The sequence below is a fragment of the Artibeus jamaicensis genome, unplaced genomic scaffold, assembly GCF_021234435.1.
Source record: "Artibeus jamaicensis isolate MK-2021 breed Jamaican fruit bat unplaced genomic scaffold, CSHL_Jam_final contig_76, whole genome shotgun sequence".
NCBI lineage: Eukaryota > Metazoa > Chordata > Mammalia > Chiroptera > Phyllostomidae > Artibeus > Artibeus jamaicensis.
This window is the reverse complement of record NW_026521954.1, coordinates 3,030,498-3,054,640: the sequence shown is the minus strand read 5'-3', so window position 1 is coordinate 3,054,640 and position 24,143 is coordinate 3,030,498. Positions and strand designations below refer to the sequence as shown.

The 24,143-nt window shown below is 41.0% G+C and overlaps 1 protein-coding gene across 1 annotated transcript in view; it reads right to left on the bottom strand.

Moving 5' to 3' along the window:
- Positions 1–22,169, bottom strand: part of RBM47 (RNA binding motif protein 47) — a 66,654-nt gene extending 44,485 nt beyond the window's left edge. The window contains exon 1 of the mRNA XM_037138048.2: positions 22,022–22,169. Within this exon, the coding sequence (XP_036993943.1) occupies positions 22,022–22,101 (80 nt within the window). The 5' untranslated portion in view covers positions 22,102–22,169. The remainder of the gene's footprint in view (positions 1–22,021) is intronic.
- Between the last annotated feature and the right edge of the window lie 1,974 nt (positions 22,170–24,143).

Here is a 24,143-nt window from a genome sequence, read left to right as displayed (position 1 = left end):
AGGGTCAAAGGTCATCTATTAGCTCTCTCAGACTCCAGTGGAACTTTTACTGAGCAGGTGAAACTTGATACAAAAAAGAAACTAGAATAAATCAAATTCTCAGGAACTGAGATGTTCCCTGTGGTTAGTGATTTCATCTCTACATCATCTATTTCTTTCCTGTCAAAAAACCTGTGTCTAGTTATGATGTATGGCACCCACCGCTCTAACACCTCCCCCCTCTACACCTCCCTTAGTGTGCGTGTGGCTTAACTTGATGTCTTAAAAATACTATAAAATGCTAGTGGCCTAAAAGTTTTGGAAAATAGCCAATGAAACGTACTGATTAATAATATGGAACGAGAAACTTGGAGAGAGAGGTGCACTCAAATGGTCTATGTAGAACTCACGGCCCGCAGTCCCCTTGGCACCTCATGTGCCCCCGTCTTTCACATCCTTCCACAGTTACCTGTGAGCACAGCCACACGAAGAGCCAGAATGGCATGCTCCGCATATGAAGACAAAAATGAAATTTAATTGTTATTATTAATATATTACTAGTTTGTCTTTTGACTATTCATGATAAAGTCAGTCTTCCAAAAATCAAATATACTCTTTAATCTTTGGATGAAATTCATCTTCTTGATTTATATACCAAAAAAAAGCTACTAATCAATTTGTAAACTAAGTTCTTTCCTTCACTTTTCCCTTAGTATTTTCTAATTTCTCGGTACCTATGAGGCCATAAAATGGAAGGGGAATCCATATCCTGCCTACTACTTAGTGACGTTTTTGATAAAAAGTTTTAATGGTTAAAGAAAGTGAGAAAAAGAGAAAGAAAGGGAGAGAAAGTGAGGAAATGAGGGAAGGAGGCAGAATAATTGAGTGAGTACTGGTTGTATGTATTCTTTTAAATAAAAGATGTTGGAAAAAACCTCTCTAGAATATATCATTTCTTCTTCCTATTGGTAAAACAGAAATAACTATTTCCCTGTAACAACCTCGGAGATGTCAGGAGGGGAAAAGTATACAGTATGTATGAAAACATTCTGCATTTTCAGGAAGACAATTAACGTGTTATTAAAATAATGATTGCCAACTATTTTAACTTTAAATATTTATATTTATATTCATTTGGTAATAACACATTATTTAGCTATAGTTAATAAAATATTACTTTGTTTGAAGGCTTGAGGATTATCTTAGCTAATACCATTCATAAATAACTAGAGGTAGCTAAATTTACATTTTAAAAGCGGTTCCAGAATGGGATCGACCCACACCCTTTTTCTCCTTGTAAAAGTAACGAGATCATTCTTTGGTTGAAGCACGAGAAATGCCCACGAGGCACGAACTGCAGCATGCCCCTGGGAGCTGCGTGGATGAGTGTGCTCACCCCAGGAAGCCCCAGGTGACAGGATTTTAATGGTAGCTCCTCTGGTGAGTTCCGAGAAGGACATTTCTACCCCCACCTCAAGAGGAGAATCTGAGGTACTATAAAACGGAAATTAGAATTTTTTAGTGATACCATTTTCATAGTTTATGGTACTCCCATCCTGAGTTTGTTTCCAATTTGTTAGGAAAATATACATCCTGCTGTTGTTCTCATATAATCATTATAATCTGGATGGTTGATCAAATAATTGAAGTCTGTGATCCTTCTGAGAAAGGATCTCTTGTTTGAAAGTAACATCCAGGGCTGCCACACCCCAGGAGGAAGTAGGTCTCAGCACCTGGGAGCAAAGGCAGATGAGGTTCATCCTGGTAGCACATGCTGGTGAGGTCATGGATGGTCAGCAAAGAAGTACCAATGGATGGCAACACAACTCAGGGCTCTGTAGCTACCTAACACAGAGTTAGCTCAGCACAGATCTGAATCTGACCTAAAAACAACCACAACAAAAACAATAACTAATCCTTACTGAGCATTTATCACGTACCGACTCTGGGCTAAGCATGTCACATGCTAGCTCATTTATTCCTTACAACAACACTATGAGTTAGTAACATATCTTTCTTCTTATTTAACAAATGTGTAAACTAAGGCTCTTCAGTGGCAGAGAGAGAACTCATTCGCAGGCGGCCAGACTCCAGAGCCCATGCTTTGATCCTAGAACCACACTGCTACAGGGACTCCATCAAAGTACGAGGCCAGTGCTCCTGCCATCATTCTGTGTCCCTGGCACATCTTCAGCTGCCTTGTCACTCTGTCCCCAGAGGAGAAGGTCTGAAGGCACTGACTCAGTTCAACATTGGTCATTCACACTCACAAGTTGTCTTGTGAGACAGAGAAAGCAGACAACAATTACAATGCAGTCAACTACCTAACCTCCACATTAGGAAACCAGAAAAGGGGCAAACTAAACTTGAAGAGTAGAAGGAAGGAATGGACATAAATAAGGATAAATGTTTGAGTAGAAATAAAGGAAAAGGAGAAGAGAAAAACAATAAAGAAAATCAGTAAAACCAAAAGTTGGTTCTTTCAAAGGATCAACAAAGTTGACCAAACTTTAGTTAGAGTAAGCAAGAAAATAAGAGAGAAGACTCAATTTACTAAACTCAGGAATAAAAGAGGGACCATCACTATTTACCTCAGACATAGAAAAGATTAGAAGGGAATACTATCAACAATAGTATACCAGAAAATTAGCCTGGATGTAATGGAAAAATTCCTAGAAAGACACAACTATCAAAACAGACTCAAAGAAACAGAATATCTGAATAGATGTATAATGAGTAAAGTTAGTAATAAAGTTAGTAAGTTTTATTAAGTTAGTAATAAAAAATTCTTTTTCCACAAAGAAAAGCCGAGGAACTAGCTTTGCTAGTGAATTCTACCAAATGTTTAAAGTAAGATTGTCACCAATCCTTCACAAACTCTTCTAAAAAATAGAAGAGGATGGAATACTTCCAAATTTAATGAGGTCAGGTCACCCTACTACAAATCCAGACAAAGACGTCATCAGAAAACTGTACCAATATCTCTTATGAATACATATGCAAAAGTCCTCAACAGAAGACTAGCAAACTGGCTCTCCACCACTCAAGCAAAACCACATTAATTAGCAAAAGGGAAGGAAAAAAATAACCCAAACTTCCAAAGCCCTGCTTTTTTCTTAAGAGTACTTTTAAAAGTAAAATGTTTGTAATTTTGGAATTTACATTTTACATTTTTGCACATCTTGTTAGGGGGCAGTCCTTTTTAATGATTTCAGGATGACCAAAGAGGCCTTTGGAGCATCCTCTGTCCCACTTCTGACTTTATAGTGAACATGGCCATATCTTATTAATCTCAAAGGAGAAAAAAAACTTGTAAAACAAAAAGCAAAAACAACAACAAAAATTATATTCCAAGCATATGTAGTTGATGTGTAAGACATGGTTAAGAGGACCAAAGATAAAAGGTTGCTTTTTCTTCCTTTTTTGTCTATGCAGTTGCTCTTTATTCTACTTTTTTGCCTGTTTGATGTGTACGTGAAACAATGTCGTCCAACGATAAATTTTATTTTGCTAAGTTGTTATAACAACAACACCAAAAATGAGCAAATTGAATTCAACAACATATGAAAGATTATACATCATGACCAAGAGTGATTTACCCCAGGAATGCAAGGTTTTAACATAGGAGAGTCAATCAACCCAAGATGCCATATTAATAGAGGACAAAAACTACACAATCATTTAGCAGGTATAAGAAATTTGGTAAAATGCAACATCCTTTCATGATTAAAACACTCAACATACTAAAAACTCAAGGAAACTCCTTCAACCTGAAAAAGATCATCCATGAGAAACCCACGGCTAACATCGTACTGTACAGTGAGAGACTGAATGCCTTCCCCGCTAAGATCAGGAGCAAAGCAAGAATGCCCTGTCCTCACCACATCTATTCAACATTGTCCTGGAAATTTCAGCCAGGGGCAGCAGGCAAGAAGAAGACATAAGGGCATCTCCATTGGCAAGGAAGAAGTAAAACTACATACAGCTACAGGCAACATAGTCTTGTATGTAGGAAGTCCTAAGGAACCCACTAAAACACTATTAAAACTAATAAATTCGATAAAGCAGCAGGACACAAGGCCAATATGTAAAAATCAACTGTATTTCTACACACTATCAATGAACAAGCCAAAAAATTAGATGAACAAACCCATTTCATTAAAAAAAACATCAAAAAGAATATAAAAATTGTAAAATATTTGCTGAAAGAAATTAAAGAAGATCTAAGTAAATGGAAAAACTCTCACGTTCCTGGATAAAAGATGTAAAATTTTAAGATGGCAGGTCTCCTCCAACTGAGGAGATTATGCAAATTCAATACCATCCCCTCAATATTCCAGCTAGCTTCTATCTGTTTGAAAATTTAAAAGGCTCAGAATAGCCATAACAATGTTGAAAAAGAACAAAGTTGGAGGATTCACATTTCCCAATTTCAGAACTTACTACAAAGCTAAGTAATTAAAACGGTACTATATTGGCACATGGATAGACCCAAAGAGCAACAGGATATAATTGAGAATCCAGAAAAACACAAGCATACACCTATGGCCAAATGATTTCTGACAAGGGTTAAGTCCATTCAGTGGAAAAAGAACAGGCTTTTGAAGAAATGATGCTACTAGAACAATTGTATACCCACATGCAAGAGAATGAAGTTGGACCCCTAATTAATACCATATACAAAAATTAACTGATAATAAATCAATCACACAAAGTTAAGAGCTAAAATTATAAAACTCATAAAAGAAAATCATTGTGTAAATCTTCATGACCTTAGGTCAGGAAATGGCCTTTTAGATATAATGCCAAGAGCACAAGCAACAAAAGAAAAAAATAATTAAATTAGACTTCACCAAATTTAAAGTTTTTTGTGCCTCAAGGACATGATTGAGACAGCAAAAGAATAACCCACAAAATGGGAGAAAATATCTTTGAATTATATATCCAATAAGGGACTTGTAGTTAAAGTACTCTTAAAATTCAATAATAAAAAGACAAATAATTTAAAAATGGGCAAAGGATTCAAATAGACATTTCTTCAAAGAAGATACACAAATGACCCCAAAGCATATAAAAATACCCAACATAATTAGTCATCAGGGACATGTAAATTAAAACCATGAAGAGATACTACGTTACAACCAATAGGAGAACTATAATCAAAAAGACTGATAACAACAAGTGTTGGCAAATATGTGGAGAAATTGGAATCCTCATCATACACTGCTGGTGGGAATGGAAAATGGTGCAGCCACTTTGGAAATCTCTAATGGATGCTCAAAAGATTGAACATTAGAGTTACCATGTGACCCAGCGATTCTACTTCTAAGTGTACACCCAGGAGAATGAATACTTACGACCACACAAAAATCTGTGCATGAATGACCATAGCAACATTATAATAGCCTCAAAGTAGAGACAACCCAAATGTCCATCAGCTGGTGAACAAATACGCAGATAAATAAAATGTGGTATATGTATACAGTGGAATACTACTCAGTAATAAATGGAACAAAGCCCTGACACATGACACTACATGGATGAACCTTGAAAACATTAAGCCAAGAAAGAAGCCAATCACAAAAACCACACATTGTATTGATTCATGTATTTAAAATGTTCATGATAAAAGTCTACGGCCATACCACCCTGAATGTGCCCAATCTTGTCTAAAATGTTCCTGATAGGCAAATCTATAAAGATGAAGTGGATTGGTGGTTGTTTAGGGCTGGAGTAGGGTGGGAGGTAGTGGGGTGGTAAGAAAAGGCAAGTGATCAGTAATGGGCACAGGGATTTTCTAGGGAGGTGATGAAAATGTTCTAAAATTAACTGTAATATGGCTGTACATCTGTGAATATATTAAAATCCATTGAATTGTACACTTTCAATAGATGAAGAATATGGTATCTAAATTGTATCCCAAATAAAGCTGTTGTTTTTTAAAAAGTCAAACCTGTGAGAATAGACATACGGCAGATGCTGCCACTCACCACCCCTTCTTCAGCAGGTTTCCCCCAAATCTCTCCCATCCCAACCGTCATGTCCAAGAAATAAAATTCAGGCATGCAACTGTGGGGACTGTGACGTCCACGTTGTGTGTTATTTCCTCATTTCATTTCAGACTACAGCCTAATAGGTACAAATCTCCCCACACAGAACAGCATGGCAGAGAATGTTCCAATATGGCAGTGAGACTTTTTGTGTCCTGGGCAACGGCTCAGTGCTCCAACTCTTTGCCATAGCTTTCCAAGGAAATGCCTTCTCTGGTTGCGGCTCGCTCAGCAGTCCTCGGTGACAAAAGTCCCGCATAGTCTAATTCACCTTCCTTTCTAGCTCTAGCCAGCAAGAACTCTCTTTCATCTTCCCTTTCTACCTCCCTTCCTCCATCGTCCTCATCACTCCAGCCAACCTTGCTTTCCCAGGGTGGCTTAGCGGAAAGAAAACAAACTTTAGAGTCTGGGAGACACGAGCTCAAAAGCTAACCTTATCCCTTTTTATTTAGTAACTTTGAGCAGGCCTCAGAGGTCAAATTTGTAACCTGAAGATCACCTATTTCTAGAGTTCTCACCGTGAGCTGTGTGTGTCTTCAGGTGTGAAAATACACACCTGAAGACACAGGTTCTGTAGCTGAAAATCCCGTAGTCCAGTAAGAGACACAGAAATGTACACGAATAATGACTATGATGCAGAGTGACAAATGCATGACAGACAATATGAAGGAGAGAGTGACTGATTCTCGTAATGGCCGAGGAGGAGGCTCGGGGTGTGGCGGCGAAACTTCAACACAACAATGTGTCCACAGGACACCTGGCACACAGCCAGTGCTCAGAGAATGTGAAGTTCTTTCCCCACAAAGAACTTGGAAGGAAAAAAACTGTTTTGGTGAGAGGTAAGAAACTGGAAAGGGCTCTTCCCTTCTCCAGACAGCGCATTAAATATCGAGGCCTAATCCAGCTAAAGAAAGCTGGGCATCGGGTTTTATTTCTGAAGATATTATATCTATGAGTACGTATTGTAATGTGTAGGTATTATAACATATAGTCAGGAAGATATGAATTATAAGAAATTTATATTATAACAAGTAAATGTAGATGTCCTGGGGTTAATATTGTAAATGTTCAACTTTAATTTTAATTTTGCAAATTGAAACATCCAGTAAAATGGTCAAAATAAAAATCCTTGAATCTTACTTCAATCATGTGATACATTTTACTGAATTCCTATTAGTGACAAGCAACAGGGATATAAAACCAAACTTTTCAACAAGTGTGCCAATGACTAGGGAAGAAAAAACAAGCTGTTGATAATCACGATATATGGCAGAATGCCATGGGGTTTTCACTCCCCTCAAAAATTGCTCGGGAGCTTTTCTTGCTCTTGAAACAAAACAGGGAGATAAAGGTAATAATATTGGCTCCTTCCTGATCAGACCTGTACTCTTGACACTAGTTTCTAGAACTAGATACTTGCAAATGGGCTTCTCTTAGGTAAAAAAGGAAATGATCAAGTTTCTCAATAGAGACAAGTCAAGCACTGGGTGTACTTGGAGCAAAATCTTAACTAAAATGATAAAACCACTAGTTATCAAGTGGTTTAGCTGCACAGACCAACGACGCTGAGAGTCAATAAAGCCATGCAAGTGTAAGGAACACGGTGTAACTGAAGTCTGGAGTCCCCGGCAGAGGGTGTGACACTTCCTGAAGCAGAGACCCATGGGCACCTGCACCGAGAAAAGGAGCACGGCAGACACCTGCACTGCCCGGCCCACCCACCTTCCCACGTCACAGAAGACCCCTCTGTGCCCCAGAACTCAGGTGCGGCACCACGCGGGTGAGCCAGAGTCCTGCTGATGACAAAGCTGTAGGGTTTTCCTCCGGAATGAGAGTCGGATGAACAAATTAAGCCTGAAGTTTCCGAGAAATAAAGCCATCAGAGAGGACAACAGACTGACACATGTATACACACACACACACACACACACGTAACGCCTGTGTGAGTGTGGTTGGTAGGGTAGTAATATGGGTGTAATAATGTATAATAGTAATTTGAACATTTCCCCTAAAATGTCGTATGGTATGCTTGAGTGTGATATTGTTATGTTACAGAATTACAATATGATTTTGTAATAAAATATTGTGTAATAAAAAGGGGTGTTATTCGTGCCAGACCCTGTATATAAAATCCCAATGGCCTTTTCTGAATCCTTCAACCCAGTCATGGTCCACACTTCGGAATTTCTGGTTAAGTAAATATACAAAGGGTGAGGCACAAGCAGGATTACAGCTGTTCATATGGAAAATAGTACAACACTTAACAACAATACAAGAATAAGCTCTTGTTTTTTGTACTTTTGCCCCAGCCTGTATGTATGCATGTAATTTGATTTATAGAAATTAATTTGACAGACATGTTAATTAATTCCTTAGCTATTTGGGGCTGGGTATCTGTCACTTGCAACCAAGAGTCCTAATCAACAAAGGGTCTCACTACACTTCTCTTCCTTGGTCCAGGTTTGTATGGGTCACACAGTAACCTCACCTGACCCGTTCATTCTTCCTATTCTTTTTCCCAGTTCAACAAACATGCTTCTCCAGGTCTTGTAATAAGCTGCATTTTCCCTCCTAGTAAAATTTTACTTTATGCTTTTTTGCCTTCATTGAAAAGGACGTTTCATCGTTTTGATACAGCAGAAGGTGGTGCTAACTGACCTATCTTGGAAGCGAAGTACTGACATTCAAACGGAAAACTGACAAAGGACACTCCAATTAAAGAAGGCTCCTCCTAGAAGTTCCTTACATTTAACTTCTGAAAAGTGGTCAGATCTGTCTTCCTGTAGGAGAAGCTTACAGAAACTTCTCTTGTTTACGGACAGAGTCTCTTTGCAACGATTACAGCCTATTGCTGCTGCGGTGCAGCCCCTAAACGGCCCGTCACCTGTTGGCATCATGTCTGCTGTCCTGAGCCGTGCTGACTGGGATTGCTCAAGGGACTCATGTGCAAATACAGTTTATATGATTATTTTCAAACTGATGAAAACAGAGAGAATATAAATTCGTAACAAGTTTTCTTCATTTTATATGATAAACTGTCCATGCTCCTTATTTTAAAACAACCCTCTAATTCTAGAAGACAGCGACAGATGTCAAGAGCTATTACCAGCGTATTTTCAGTTGGAACTTACTTCACTGAGCAAGCTGGTTTTCCTTTGTCTGGTGCATACACACTCGGTTTTAGGCATATAATCAGCTGCGAACCTTCCGGTAATACAGGTCACATGTCAACAGTACCTAAAATGGATGCCTCTTTAAATTCCCTGTTCTGAAAATACTTAAATTATTGGTAAATCTGGTACTTCTCCTTAGGGATTCTTGGAAAGCAAACAATAGTACAACTTACTATTAAAAATTAAGTATGGCCTTGAGACAGTAGCTTTCAGTTGCTAGGTAACGTAAGGCACACGCACATAAACAGAGGCTTTCTCTTTATTTATTTATTTATTTATTTATTTATTTATTTATCTTTAGAGGGGAAGGAGAGAGAGACAAACATCAATGTATGGTTGCCTCTAGTGCATCCCCTGCTGGGAATTGGCATGCAGGGAACTGGCTTGCAACCCAGGCATGTGCCCTGACTGGCAATTGAACTGTGATCCTCTGGTTCACAGACCTGCGCTCAATCCACTGAGCTATACCAGCCAGGCAGAGGCTTTCTCTTCTAACACAATGTACAAGCGTGACCGTGATGGGTGTTTCTCCAAACTGAGCAAGTTGGCTGCAGGTAAGTCCTGTTCAGTTAGTTTATACGGCATCACCAACTCATACTTTATGTTAATAGGAGGTACCTCATAAATACTTATTAAATGCACACACAAATAAGGGGGGACTGCAAGGCAAACTCTCTTCAAACAGAAAAACACACTCCATGGTCACTGAAAATTAAATCAAAGTGGGTGAAATTTAAGATCCACAGCATACGGATCTTGTACATGAACAAGAAGAAGGCCTTTCGATTCTAAAGTATGTCATTTATAGCGTGGAGTTTTCCTACATCAGAAATGCAACTTGCCACCATCAACAAAATGAAAAGGCCACCAACTGAATAGGAACAAAATATTTGCCAATTGTATATCCGACAAAGGATTACTATCCAAAAGCGCCATGAAATACCATCTCTTACTTGTTAGAATAGCTATTATCAATGACAAAAGACAATAAATCACACGTTGAAGAGGATGTGGAGAAAGGGGAACCCTCATGTACTGCCGGTATGAGTGTAAACTGGTGCAGTCGCTGTAGAAAACAGTATGGATGTTCCTTAAAAAATTAAAAATAGAACTAACACATGACTCAACAATTCCACTTCTGGGCATTTATCCAAAGAAGATGAAAACACTAATTTGAAAAGACATATGCACCTTCTGTTTACTGCAGCCTTATTTACACTAGCCAAGATATGGAAACACCCTAAATACCCTTTAATGAATGAACGATAAAGATGTAATGTGTCTACCTATAAGTGGGGTATTACTTGGCCATGAAAAAGAAAATCTTGCCAATTGTTACAAAATGGATGGATCTTGAGGGCATTTTGCTAAGTGAAGTAACTCAGGAACCCAAAGACAAGTACCATATGATTTCACTTATGCATGAAATCTAAAACACAAAACAACAAAGAAGACAAAGCTCACAGACATGGAGAACGGACTGGTGGTTATCAGAGGGGAAAGGGGTTGCGGAGCGACCAAGACAGGTGAAGAGCGTCAACTGTATGGTGACAGATGGTAACTTAATTTTACCCCAATTAGAAAAAAGAAAAATGAAATAAGACCCTGTTGTTTATTTAGACTCTTTTCTCCCTAAAAACTATGAGGAAGCAGTTACGACTTCAGAATCCCATCTTACTTAATCACTTCCCTCCGTTGCTCCCCAAGCACACTGAATCTTTATTACAGCAGTAAGTACCCTGCACTTACATTACAGCTGGTTACAGTATATTGGTGACCACACACATATCATAATGTCTTTATACTACTTCCATCCATTTGTTCATCTGTTGGCTATATTGTGCTTTGCCCAACGGAGGTACATAATGACTCAGCAACGTAAGAGATACTTCATAGCTGGAGAAGACCATGTAGCACCTATGTGGTGTAAACACCTTGTAGACCAAAAGACCTATCTCATTCCCATCTGTGTCCTCAAAGCTCAGCACAGACTTGAGAGGGATTTGATGAACTGAACCACACCTTAGAGATCATCTAGCTCAACACTTCATTTCCTGGTAGTGACTGGATTATTTCACAAGGTGGCGAAGCTACTAGTTAGTTAGAGGTCAGGCTGGGACTAAAGGTCAAAACGTCTTTCTCCCAATCCAAAGTTCATGTAAAATTCATTTTATGATTGATTCCAAATTAATTTGTAATTCAAGTGGCACTGTGATGGTTATTTTATTTCGGCTAAAGAGCCCACTAACATCCTTAGAATCAAGTGTCTTTAAAGCTCCAATCTATTGACGAAACACTGTGATTTCACAATTGAGCATTATGACTTTTTCCAGTCAGATGAAGTTTTTAAACATCATAATAATGAAGATGATTAATAATGCTGTATTAAGTTAATGCTCTAGAGAAATAAAAACATACGTTCACAAAGTCTTGTACAACAATGTTTGCAGTAGTGTTATTTATAATAGCCTAAAACTCAAAACACCTCCGTCATCTATCAATAAAAGAATGGAAAAACAAACTGTATGATAATATGTCATACAATGGGATACTACTACTCAGTAACGGAAGGGAATAAATTACTGATACATGCAACATCACAGCTGACTAGCTCATTAGCATAAAACATTACTCGAAATAAAAGAGGTCTTATACAGAAGAGTTCATACTAAATTAATTTATATGAAATTCTAGAACAAGAATAAACTCCCATCAGTGGTTGACTGGGAGGCAGGGGCAGGGACAGAGACCGACTTGGCACAGAGGGGACTTTCTCAGGTAATGTTCCTATCACACTGTGGGTTTGGGTCACGAGAGGGCATGCTTTTGTCCAAGCTCAGTACATGTATACTAAGATTTGTGCATTTCGTTATAACAAACTTTACCTTTAAGAAATTATGAATGAATATTGAACTTTAGTTAATGGTTTTAGGGGAAGTGTTCTAATGTTCAGCAATGTATCTTGAAGGTCATCAAAATACATAATGAATTCATGGATAGTGAAATGGATAGTTAGGCTACCTACACCTAAACATTTCTAACACCTATGGTTGGGACACTAGGAAATATAACCAGAAAAAAAATTTTAAAGGAAAATATAACGAATGAAGTTTTTATCTACTTAACTTTAATTTTGTATTTAAGGAGCTTAGCCTTACTAAGACAACCATGGGCCACACGGACTTTTGAATTGACCAAACAGATGAACTGGAAGGTGTTTTAGGTCCTCTAACCATGTAATCTTTCTCTGTACAAAACAATCTATCCCAATATTCTCCTACGCTTCTTCACTACATTTGAAACTCAACTGGTTTACTAGGTTTCCCTTTAAGCACAACTTTCCAGGAACAAATCCGTCACAGAAAACATGAACCATGGTCCTTGACATTCTTTGGTTCTATACCATGTCTCTTACGCAGGGTTCACTTGTTTACAAATTTCAAGTTCTAACTTTTGAAGAAATGCCTGCAAGGTCAATATTTAAACTGGTTTCTGGTAACAAGTATGTTCTTCACTGAATTTCACAATGTCAGAAAGTAAAAGCGGCTTCCAGTTCTAACTTCAGAGGGAAGAGGGATGCACAGCCCATACTTCACACTGTCAGATCCTGAAAATAAGCGTCTGTCGGGGGGACATTTGGTGTCTCGGGGACACACTGGAAGAAGAGTTATCTTGGGCTATGCATTAAATACACTGCAACACGTAATCACAAAAAAATCAACGTTTTAAGTAAATTTAATATTTTGTGCTGAGCCGCATCCACGGCCATCCTGGGCTGCCCGTGGGCCGCAGGTTGGACACCCCTGGCCGATCCCGTTGTCCAACGGAACTTTCTGTGATGAGGGAAATGTTTAATATCTGCAATATCCAATACAGTAGCCACCAAGCACATGCAAGTGAACATCTGAAATGTGCTTAGTGCAAACAATGAACCAAGTTATTTATTTCATTTAATTTTAATTAATTAAACTGAAATGTTTGCATTGCATGTGGCTATCAGCTACCACACTGGAAAACGAAAGTCTAGTTAGATTCACAGGATAGCTCCTGGACAGAGATTATGGGCAGAGTTAGACCAGTAAGTCTTAGAAATGCATTCCACTTTGGTAGAGGACAAAGAGCTCATGCAATCAGTGCCCTTTCCATTTCATGCACTTAAAAATTTTGGCTGCCTTTTTCTGGATTCAACAGAGAGTCAGAGGAGTGTTCAATGATGCTTAGTAGCTAAAGTGATGTTCCTTTTTTCGGTCTTTACTTCTTCCTCCCCAGAGGCAGAATTCCTTTCCTGACACCAACATTAAAAACCCACAAAACCACCCCTAGCAACTGCATAATACATCTTCACTACAAGCTCCAAAGTACACACATGCTCTTCCACACACCTCCTGCCTCCCCCAGGTCACAAGTTTCCATCCAGATAGTCTTAAACACTAACACGGTCCACACCAAAATCCCTGATTCTGGCCAATCAGTTCATAAGAATGAACACACACAAAGGTCACATTTGGACATTTTGTAACTGTTTTTGATAAAAGTTTTATGCAACCCTGGCTGGTGTGGCTCAGTGGATTGAGCACTGGCCTATAAACCAAAGGGTTGCTGGTTCAATTCCCAGTCAGGGCACATGCCTGCACTGTGGGCTGAGCCCTCAGTGTGGGGCACATGAGAGGCAACCGCACTTATGTTTCTTGCCCTCTCTTTTCCCTCCCTTCCCCTCTCTCTAAAAATAAATAAATAAACATATGTTTTTAAAAAGTTTTAAGCAGGTTTCCCTGTCTGGCTTCTTGGGTGGGGAGGCCAAGCTGGACAAATCACCCTTGTACTGTAACCATTGTTGACATATTTTCCAAGCTTATTTGTTTGACGGGTCCTTATTACTCTGTTCAGAAGAAGTACAGAACTTCGTTCGATGAATCCAGCCTGCTCTCAGCTGAGGGGGAGTCAAGCATGAAGGAGGAAGTGAACTGGACTCCCCGAGAGTTGTTGAGAAATGTGTTCCCCGGCGAAGATGGTGTTTTCCCCACCTCTCTGCTGGGGAGGGCGGAGAGTGGCAGGAGGGAGGTTATGTGAGTCAGTCAGTGCTCAGTGATACAGAACTTGAAAATGTTGAATTTGTTAGGCTTGAACAGGCCTACCAGTGACTAAAATCTGATATTTACACCTCCCTTCATCGTTCACTCCTTGTCTTTGAAACAAGAACTACAGACACTTGAAATCAGAACCTAAGGCTGAGGGGGCAGGACAGGTGCAACGGAAGTGTGATGAGTCTGCATCGGGCGGGGGGATCCTCCCTGCAAGGCGATCCCAAAGCAGGAGGAGGCTGGATGGACGTGAGGTCGGGAGGGATTTCTGCTGGTGCCGACCGCCAGCAGCAGTAGGTGCCAGGAAGTGGGAGAAGGTGTACTTCAGATCATGCACGAGGATGGCTCGTGGCAGGCGAAATGCAGGTTTGTCTTTGGGAGTGGAGGGGCAGAGGTGCCCACAAGGAACGCCAGCCCTGGACATTCTGAGAAAGCTCAGGAGGCAAGAGCCTGAAAAGTCCTCTTAGCCGTACATACAGTTGGAAGGTCAATAACCTCCCCTTGGTCACTGTTTTCTGCTGCCCTTCGCCTTGGACAGTGTTTACTGTCACTGTCATGTGCATGTGCTGGCAGATGACCTGAAGTTCAGTCATTGTTTTTAGAAATAACATTTTTGTATGCTTCTTCTGATAATACAAGAAATCCACATTCACCCCCCATGGAAAACGAAGAAGGGGGGGAATATACGCACATACATTCTCTTTCTCTCCCCACCCCCAGTCTCTCTTCAATAGTGAGAGGATTTTTAAAAACCTTTAAAAAAGATTTTATTTATTTATTTTTAAAGAGAGGGGAAGGGAGGGAGAAAGAGAGGGAGAGAAACATCAATGTGTGGTTGCCTCGCATTCATCCCCTACTGGGGACCTGGCCCAGCCACCAAGGCATGTGCCCTGACTGGGAATTGAACCAGTGACCTGTGGTTCGCAGGCCTGCACTCAATCCACTGAGCCACACCAGCCAGGTGTTTATTAAAGACAATAAGGAAGAAAGAGGAGATGAGATGGAAATACAGGTAATTAAATTTTAAATTGTAAACCCTCTCATCACTGGGGGACATTTGGGTGTTGTTCAGAGGACTTCGTCTATTTTGCATTATTTCTAACAGAATCCCATTAGTGTGATGAATGGACTAAGCATTTCTGAGGTTCTTGTTAGAGTATAATGTAGCCACTACAGAAAAGGTAGCAGCTAAACTCATGAAGAAGTTTCTCTAGGTCCCAGAACCAGTGATGAGGAAGGCCCAGAATGGATCAGGTCTTTGATTCCTGGTCAAGTGTTCTGTCCACAGCACCCCACTCCCCCAGCCTGGTGGGTTTTCTCTAGGAACTCTATTTCATTTTAAATTTCCAGTTAAAATACTTATCCCTATCATTTTATGGGGCAGATAAAACCTTCATCATGTTATAAATGGGGTTATATTCAATCACCATTGAATCACACACACGAGTGTGTGTGTGTGTTGTGTGTGTGTGTAGATACCCAGGTTTTACACCCTCATTTTAGAATCTCCCCTTCTCTGACATATCTATTATTAAACAACAGCACGAGAACTACTCTAATATTTTTTATTTAAAAATGAAAGAGTGGGCATTTCTACAGCTTTACAATAAGAAGCCATTTTATGAGAAAAGCAGAATGAAAGCCTTTGTTCCTACTCAGAGTTCAAGTTTGCATTTGCGATTGACGCAGAGGCGGCACCTACTTCAACAATGGCTAACGTAAATGCTGGCGTTTCACAATCCTCGAAGAAAAAACAGTCACACACGGCAGCGTTCATTCTCTCCAGTTCACCGCGAGGAGTCCAGTTTCGCTCACATGTGCAAACTGCCTTCCAAGGGGTCCAGTTGGGGGGCAGGTAAAGGAAAACTGCTGGCCACCCAGGACCTGCCAGACACCCTCCCGGGCTGCGCACGCTCTCCGTCTGAACAGTGATGGCCAGACGTTGGCGAAGCTGTGGAAAAAGTGAGTGCCGTGTGGAAAAAGTGTCTTCACTTCAGCTTTCTGATACACGAGATGAGTGTGTTTCACATCTGAGCATTTTTTTAAAAGGTAACCATAAAAATTATTTGAGGAAGTATTTTTAAAAGTACACAAATACAAGGTACTGTTCCTGTGGTTTCGCATTAACAAAAATCAACCCAAACCTTTAAATGTCCCATATAAAGGGGGCTTCCTCTTAACTGTGAAAATAACAAAGCTTAACCTGTGACAGACATGCTACCAGGGTATTTTCTTGTCTTCCATTGGGCAAGGGGTGGGCTAATCAGCTTACCCGGAGCCTCCCTGAAAAGATGCTCTGGCCACACTGATGTGCCTAATGATATTAATGCCAAGTTAAAAACATAAACTTCTTTCATTTGCAACTAGAAAAAACATAAAAGGTATATACTCCCTTTTGTTATTCTAAATGAAGGATACTCTGAGCAAGTGTCTGGTAACTTTTTTTTTTATTGTTGTTCAAGTATGATTACCTCCATTTTCTCCCCACTACTCCCCTCACCCCAGACATCCCCACATCCCCGCCCTTGAACCTACCCCACCTTTGGTTTTGCCCATGTGTCCTTTATATTCCTGAAAACCCTTCATCCTTCCCCTCCCCACCCCAATTATCCCCTCCCACCTCCCCTCTGGTTACTGTCAGTTTGTTCTTAATTTCAGTGTCTGGTAACTTTTCAAGTAAGAATAGAGTATTTGTGAGTACATATATTTGTGGAACAGAAAATCGAGGGGGTAGTAATAAAAAGGGCATTTCAATACTTTGTTCATTTCTGAGACGTTCAGTTGAATCAGAGACTTGGACGCCCACTGGGTCAGTAGGCGGAGCCTCTGTGAGTTGGAACCGGAAGGGTTTCAAAACCCACTTTGAAAGACCTCTCTTTCATTTTAATCTTGGCTAATGTAATTATGATGTGCCTTGGTGTGATCCAAGATTGATCTATCCAGCAAAGCTTTCATTTAGAATGGAAGGGCAGATAAAGTGCTTCTCAGATAAGATCAAATTCAAGGAGTTCATCATCACCAAGCCCTTACTATATGAAATGTTAAAGGGATTTACCTAAGAAAAAGAAGATAAAAAAGATGAACAGTGAAAGGACAGCAAACTCACAGTTACTAAGAACCATACCTAAAACAAAAACAAACTCAGAGAACAGCTAGATCAGGAGCAGAACCATAGAAATGAAGATCACATGGAGGGTTAGCAACAGGGGAGTGGGAGAAGGAGAAGGGGGGAGAAGGTACAGAAAATAAGTAGCATAGACAGTAGATAGAAAATAGATGGGGGGGGGGCAAGAATAGTATGGGAAATACAGAACCTAAAGAATTTGAGACACATGATCATAAACTAAAGGGGGGAATGGTGGGGGAGGGATGTGCAGGGTGGAGGGGAATGAAGGGGGGAAATAGAACTGTAATGGCATAATCAATAAAATATATTAAAAAAAAAGAAAGACCTGACGCCTGACGTTCTCCTCCCAGAAAATTTCCCAGCAACTCTGACTTGAAATTCACCTGTCTTTCTTATGGTGACGGAATATTTCTTGATGTACAGATACTGCAACCTGATCTTTAAAAAGAGAAACCTCAAAAGTTGCTAAATACAAAGTTTAGAATATACCATGTGCATCTGCAAATAAATGATTCGTAAGCAAAAAATTTATTCATAAAGGTAAGAATATAAAATGCACAAACAGCCTTCTTTTCAACATAAGACGCACTTTGGAGGGAAAGAGAGAGCAATGACCTAAGAACTGTCAGGTCAATGTCAGGCTTTGGACAGTGAGAGAGACAAGCCTGCACTGCTGCATTCCAGTCCAGTCTGCGTTAACCAGGTGGCACGCACGGCCTCAACAGCCACTTGGCATTGTCTTTGCCAGGACTAGATCTCTGTCTGCTGTAACCAGCAACTTGTGTGTTTAGTTCGGCCCAGTTGTGAAGTCATGAGTCTTTTCTCAGGCTTAGTTTCTTCAACTGCAAAACAGTGGCAATCACCTCCATGGGCAGTGGTTCCAGTTTAAGTGAACAGGCCATGTAGAGCACTTAGAAAATGCACTCCCGGAAACAGACTGCTCTCCTGCTACCCTTTCGGGGGCTAACATTCCCATCCCACCCTTTATGAGATCATTTAACTTGGAAGAACTGGCACAGGGAATGATTTTCAGCTCATATACTCATGTTTTTAATTCCTCCCAAATTTATTAAATTGTGGTCTGTTCTTACAAAGGAATACTATGCAGCGATGAAAGAATAAATTACAGGTACATGAAACAATGTGGGTGAACATCTCAGACATTGTACCTTTCCCAGATACAAGGAACGCATACTGTATGATTCCATTTTTATGAAGTTCGAGAACAGCCAGAGCTGATCTACGGTGATAGAAGCCACCTGTGATGGGCATGTGTGCGTGTGTGCAACAGGGAGGAGAGGCACAGGGGAGCTTTCTGGGACACTGACAATGTCCCGTACCTTGATCTGAGTGGCAGTTACGCAGGTGTATACGCATGTGAAAATTCATCAAGCTGTACACTCAAGAGCTGTGCATTTTCTTGCCTTTACACCTCAATATATAATGTTCAAAATAACATTTTTAAAGTACTTATTTAACTTAATCTTATTACATGAGGTTTTTCTCTTATGCATTCTTCAGTCTCTTTTTATGTTTACATGAGTGAGAAACGTATTCACAGGTACCTCATAATGATAAGAATAACCATTAGTCATATATAAAATTTTCTAAATAATTAAATTTAACCATTTAAGTAAAAAAAAACCTATTGCTTTCTTGGATAAAAATCTTTAAAATGATTTGTAGTCCTCACTATCATTTTAAACAGATGCTATTGAGCACATTCTTCCTGGCGAACCAAGGTTACCCTCAGAAAGACACGTGGTTGAGCCGGGCTGAGATGGAGTGACAGCCTCAAAGGCCACTGCTCCTGTCCTGGGTGACACAGTTTTTGCCCCTTCCCTGTTATCTGTCGCTATTTTTCACTACTGCGTGCCTGCCTCTAACCATCCCAGTCTTTCTCATTTACTTACTTTCATTCATTTATTCATATATTTGGTGCACATTGTTTGAATGCCTAATATGTGCTAAGCACTGGAAATATAGTGATGAATGAGATACAATAAAAAAACAAGTGTGATATCTGTAAAGGGGAAATATTGGACCTAATTTAGAGGGTTTGGGAAGGTCACCTTGAAGGAAGCGACATTTAAGAACTGAGAGATGAGACCTAGCCCAGAGTGAGAGCTAAGTACTGGGTGAATAAATGAATCATGAATGAATGAATGATCATTAGCTAACGAAGAGGAAATGAGTTCTGCTTTACTGTGCACTGAGAAACCTGGAACTGTATCCAAAGGTGTTTAAACCGAGAGCCAACTGGCACCGAGTGAGGCCCTGGTGGACTCACTGGCATTAGTTTCAGAGGCTGTGAGCACTGCTTTGTGTCTTAAGACCTTAATTTACTAGGCAAGTGAAGGGATTTTAGCTGTTGCTCGGCCAACCTATACACAGTCATCTGACCCAAACAAAACCAGCCCAAAGAGTCCAAGTCTTTATGACGATTCCTCCATGTTGCTTTCCTAGTTCTGACCCAAGCTCACACGAGTGTGACGCCCCTGGCACAGTCACCAAAATCACCTGGAAAGACTGCCACCCGTCCACGCCCATGCGTGACAGTTCTGTCCAGGCCCAAACCACCTTGACTCCTTGGGCATTAATGCACATTGCAAACTGCCACGTAATTTGGGGCCCATTATTGTCCCTAGAGAGCTCACCTTCATGACATATTACGAAACGAGAGCTCACAGTCTAAAGGACAGAAAATAACAACCACCTTTGTGGAGAGACTTGACTCACTTATATGCCTTACAAAACCAGCCTGATAGAGAAACCTTACCACCATATCATATGTAATAGTAGCAAAATTTAAAATGCCAGAGATATGGGCCAAGTTATTTAGGGCTTAATTTGATAATGCGAATCCATCTCCCAACCACCCGTCATGTAACTGTAAGAGCCCCTAGCAAGAGGTATAAATGCAGCTTTTGGTGATCTCAGTTTCTTACAATTCCATATAGATCTTTGAGCCTTGAAATTTGAAAAAGCTAAACAAAGAAATGGCGCTGAATAAGGTATTTTTTTCTCAGTCAAATAAAGGGAACTGAGGAATGACAAGTATCTGGAAGTGGTTTATTTTTAGACACTTTTTCAGAGACTTTCTGTTCTTCTGGTAAAATTTCCAACTTCTAACAGCACTGATCTCTTTTAGAGACAGTGGAATTGATGCATGAGCCCCTTCCTGGTCCTGAGTCTGTATTGAATGTAAGTGGCTCCACAGAAGGTGGGAAGATGAAGCAATCTGTGTGTATCTATGGAGTGCACTTAGTAGAAAGCACGTATTTTCACCTCTGTTCCAAACTCTTAGAGGAAAGAAAAAGTTAATTTCCTTGTCCGCAGTGACAAACTTCCGGTGGTCGGGGTAGTGAAATGGCTCTCCGCCAAACTCAATTTTCTATTCACATACACACAAGTAAGCAACCGTGCTGTCCTCTGGGTGCATTTGATGTCTTCTGACCTTCACAGTTTGTTAGATTTAGTCCAATTTGCCTAAATACACACAGCCGCAGTGAAGTTTTTCCCAAGAAGGAAGTTTCTTCTCATTTTAAAACAATCATTTCTTCCAGCCATTTTGCAATGACTGGGGACTCGTCAGGAGAAAGACTGTTGGCTTCTTACTGCCAATGTCACTGGGCAAAAACGTGCCAAAGTCAAGTTCTTTCATAATCAATGGGCTCTCGAACTTCAGTACTGTCTTTGTTCTTATGTCTCCTGCCCTCAGATGCAGTCAAGAGACCAAAGATTCCGTGTTTGCCGTACTGCATATATTACAAGGCAGCTACTGGTGCTGCTCTCTTTTTTCTTGATTTTCCTATTTGCTGTTTGGGTTTTGGTCACTAACAACATGGCTGGGGTATCTGTGTCCAGGATATATATCATGACTACAATTGCTCAAAGGCAAACATTTGATCCAGGCTCTAGTTTTACCATATATGCTCATATTTTCTACAACAAAACAAGCTAGAAAATAAGCACTTAGTATGTCCAAGACATATTTAGTCATTAGTTTCTCTAAAACGATCTATGAGAAGAGTCTAGTCATTCCTACCGACTGAATGCGTTCCAGAAACAGAGATTTGAAGGTAAGAAGCAGTCTTTCACACTGACCTTTACTCTGTTATCCAGCGAAGTTTAACAGAATGGGGATGGGGGCGGGGGAGGAAAGAAAGTTTGGAAGTGTTTTCACAGAACCAGAGCCACCATTCAGCAAAAGCCCTCCATGGAATGAGTCACCGGGCACACTGCACACTCAAGTGCGAATCGGGAGGTTACACGTCGCCTCCCAGAAACCCCGCACTTGGTCCTGGTTCTGTGCTAAAGCAAGAGCAAACGTCTGATCCGAACCATGGGCAAACCTCAAGCACAGGTAGATTCTGCTTCACTCTCCGTGACACGCACGTCCCTCTAGTAAAACTGAAAACAACACTCGACGGAAACCAAAGATCACAATTATCTGGGGACTCAGAGCCACTGAAAAACACACTTTGCAAAGAAATTGCTTTCACCTCCCCCCTCCCGTTACCATTCCCACCCCTTCCATAGCAGGGGCCTGGAATCCCACGGAATCTGAAATTTTAAACGGTTCCAAATACTAAAGTACAAAACAAGTACCTGGCAAACACCTGGAGCTCTCTTTCCACTGCTCGCTCTCTCCTCCCACAGTCTGGCAAGGGAATGCCCTTCAAAACCATGGCTCAGTGCTTTTGGTAAATGTTTTACAAGACACTGAACAGCCCTGTGTCCCACCCTCAGAGCAAACACCACTGAGAGAACACAATATAATGGTCACAAAGATAGCGTGTGATGTGCAATAATGCAAATGAACAGGCGGGCTCCATTAACACAGAAGAAAAAAACACCACCCAAACTTTCAAGGGGTGGGGGGAAGCAAGCAGAAAGGGCTCGAAGAAGTAAACTCTGACACCAGCAGTGTTAAGGGGTTTGTGGTGTCAGTTTTGTTTTTTTCTTAAAGCTGCCTTATGATAAAACTCATTGTTCTACTCCCTGAGCAAGTCTGGGCTCGCCGACCTGAAAGTGTCGAAGCAAGAGTTAATAAAGGGCAGAGTTCACCGGTGAGTCTATAGACCCAGGAGTAACTATGCATTTACCATATATTTCTATTTATCAGGGCAAGGAGAGCTTTCATAAACCGTCTTCCACAGTAAACGAAACGTACTCCCCATTTTCCAGATCCTTCAAGCAAGTACACAGTTAAAAACCAACTCTGCTTCAAACCAGAAGTTTTGCATTCCATTCAAGTTAACAATTACAACTGGAGGATAACAGAAACTTGCTGGCACCGAATTATTAGCATACCCAGAATGTCAGGTGCCTCTTGGTACCACCGGGGTTAACAAAATAAAGAGCCGCCTACCTGGATTGACAGGAACCTCATATGGAGACTTCCGGGGTCCAAAGCCCGGGGTGTAGCTGCCCTACTGTGAGTAGGACAGTCTGAGAAATTTTTTAAAAAGTAGAATTATTTAGCAATAGTCAAACCTACTCACTAAAAGGAGACCGAGGCCATCTAGAGAAGGAAGAATTGACTTTGGCTTCAGAATCATGCCCAAGGTCAGGTTAGGCGAGTAAGAAAGCCTATTCTCTTGTCCCCACCCCTTTCCGGGGAAAATATTCCAAAGAACGGACAGCTCTGCCAACCTGAGAGCCTGGAAAATGGCACAGGGCAGCTCTTTACCTTTTCAAAATGTCTTCGAGGGTTGTCGCAATATTTTTTGGCCCTCCTACCTTATGTTATGTGGGTCCCATCTTGTGTTCAGTTTCCCCATTTACAGATGCCTCTGCTCAGTGCTGTGACTCAGGGCAATTGCCTGCACTTCATTTAAGTCCGATGGACTAATCTGGCTTGGGTGGGACCCTAGATGGCCGTTTATCTGCCTCTCGGGCGTGGTGAGGGGCCTCCCTGGCCTCCAGCCCTGGCTGCCGTCTCCTTTGCTTTTACATTTTTTGCTCCTGCCTTCTAGTCTCAACCTGGCCTCTCCTCCTCTTTTTTCTCATTCTCTTTTTTGCCTTCCTCCTCTCCTTCATTTTCTGCCTTGGTAGGGATGTGGTGGTAAAGAGTATCTATTCTCATCGTCCTATTTTGAGTATTATCTGAGGCAGCACGTCAAACAACCCGGTGAGGGAAATAAAACAGGGGATCTTATCATACAGATTCCACTCAAGTGAGACCTGAGATGCAGAAAGATTTAACACCTGGCCGGAGGGCCCGGGGCCCTGGGACCGAAGCTCAGCTTTCTCAACGGGCCCGGGTTTCTGTGCTGCCACGCACGCGTCGACCCACTCCCTGCCTCAAATGGGCCTCTTTTCGGGGCCCTACAGTTCCAACTTGGTCTAATCGAGTCTCTCTGCCAACTGCGGCACAGTTTCTTCTCAGATGGCTCTTCTTATCGCCTTCCTTCCTCCCTCAGGGCTGGTCCGCCTCTTACCCTGTTTTTAGAGTCTATCTCACTTGACCCCTATAACCCACCTCCTGGCTACTGCTGTCCCCGGGAGTCTTTCTTTAGGCAAACCAATAGGGCACATCTCCAAAGTGACAAACCTGCATGACTGGAGAGATAAGTATCACTTCCTAGAAGTCTTCCCTTTCTAGTGCCTCTCTCGGGTCACGTATTTGTGTGCAGGTCAGCTGCTGTCTAGGGCAGAGGTCCCCAACCCTTTTGGTACCAGGGACTGGTTTTGTGGAAGGCAGTGTTTCCATGGACCGGGGTGGGGA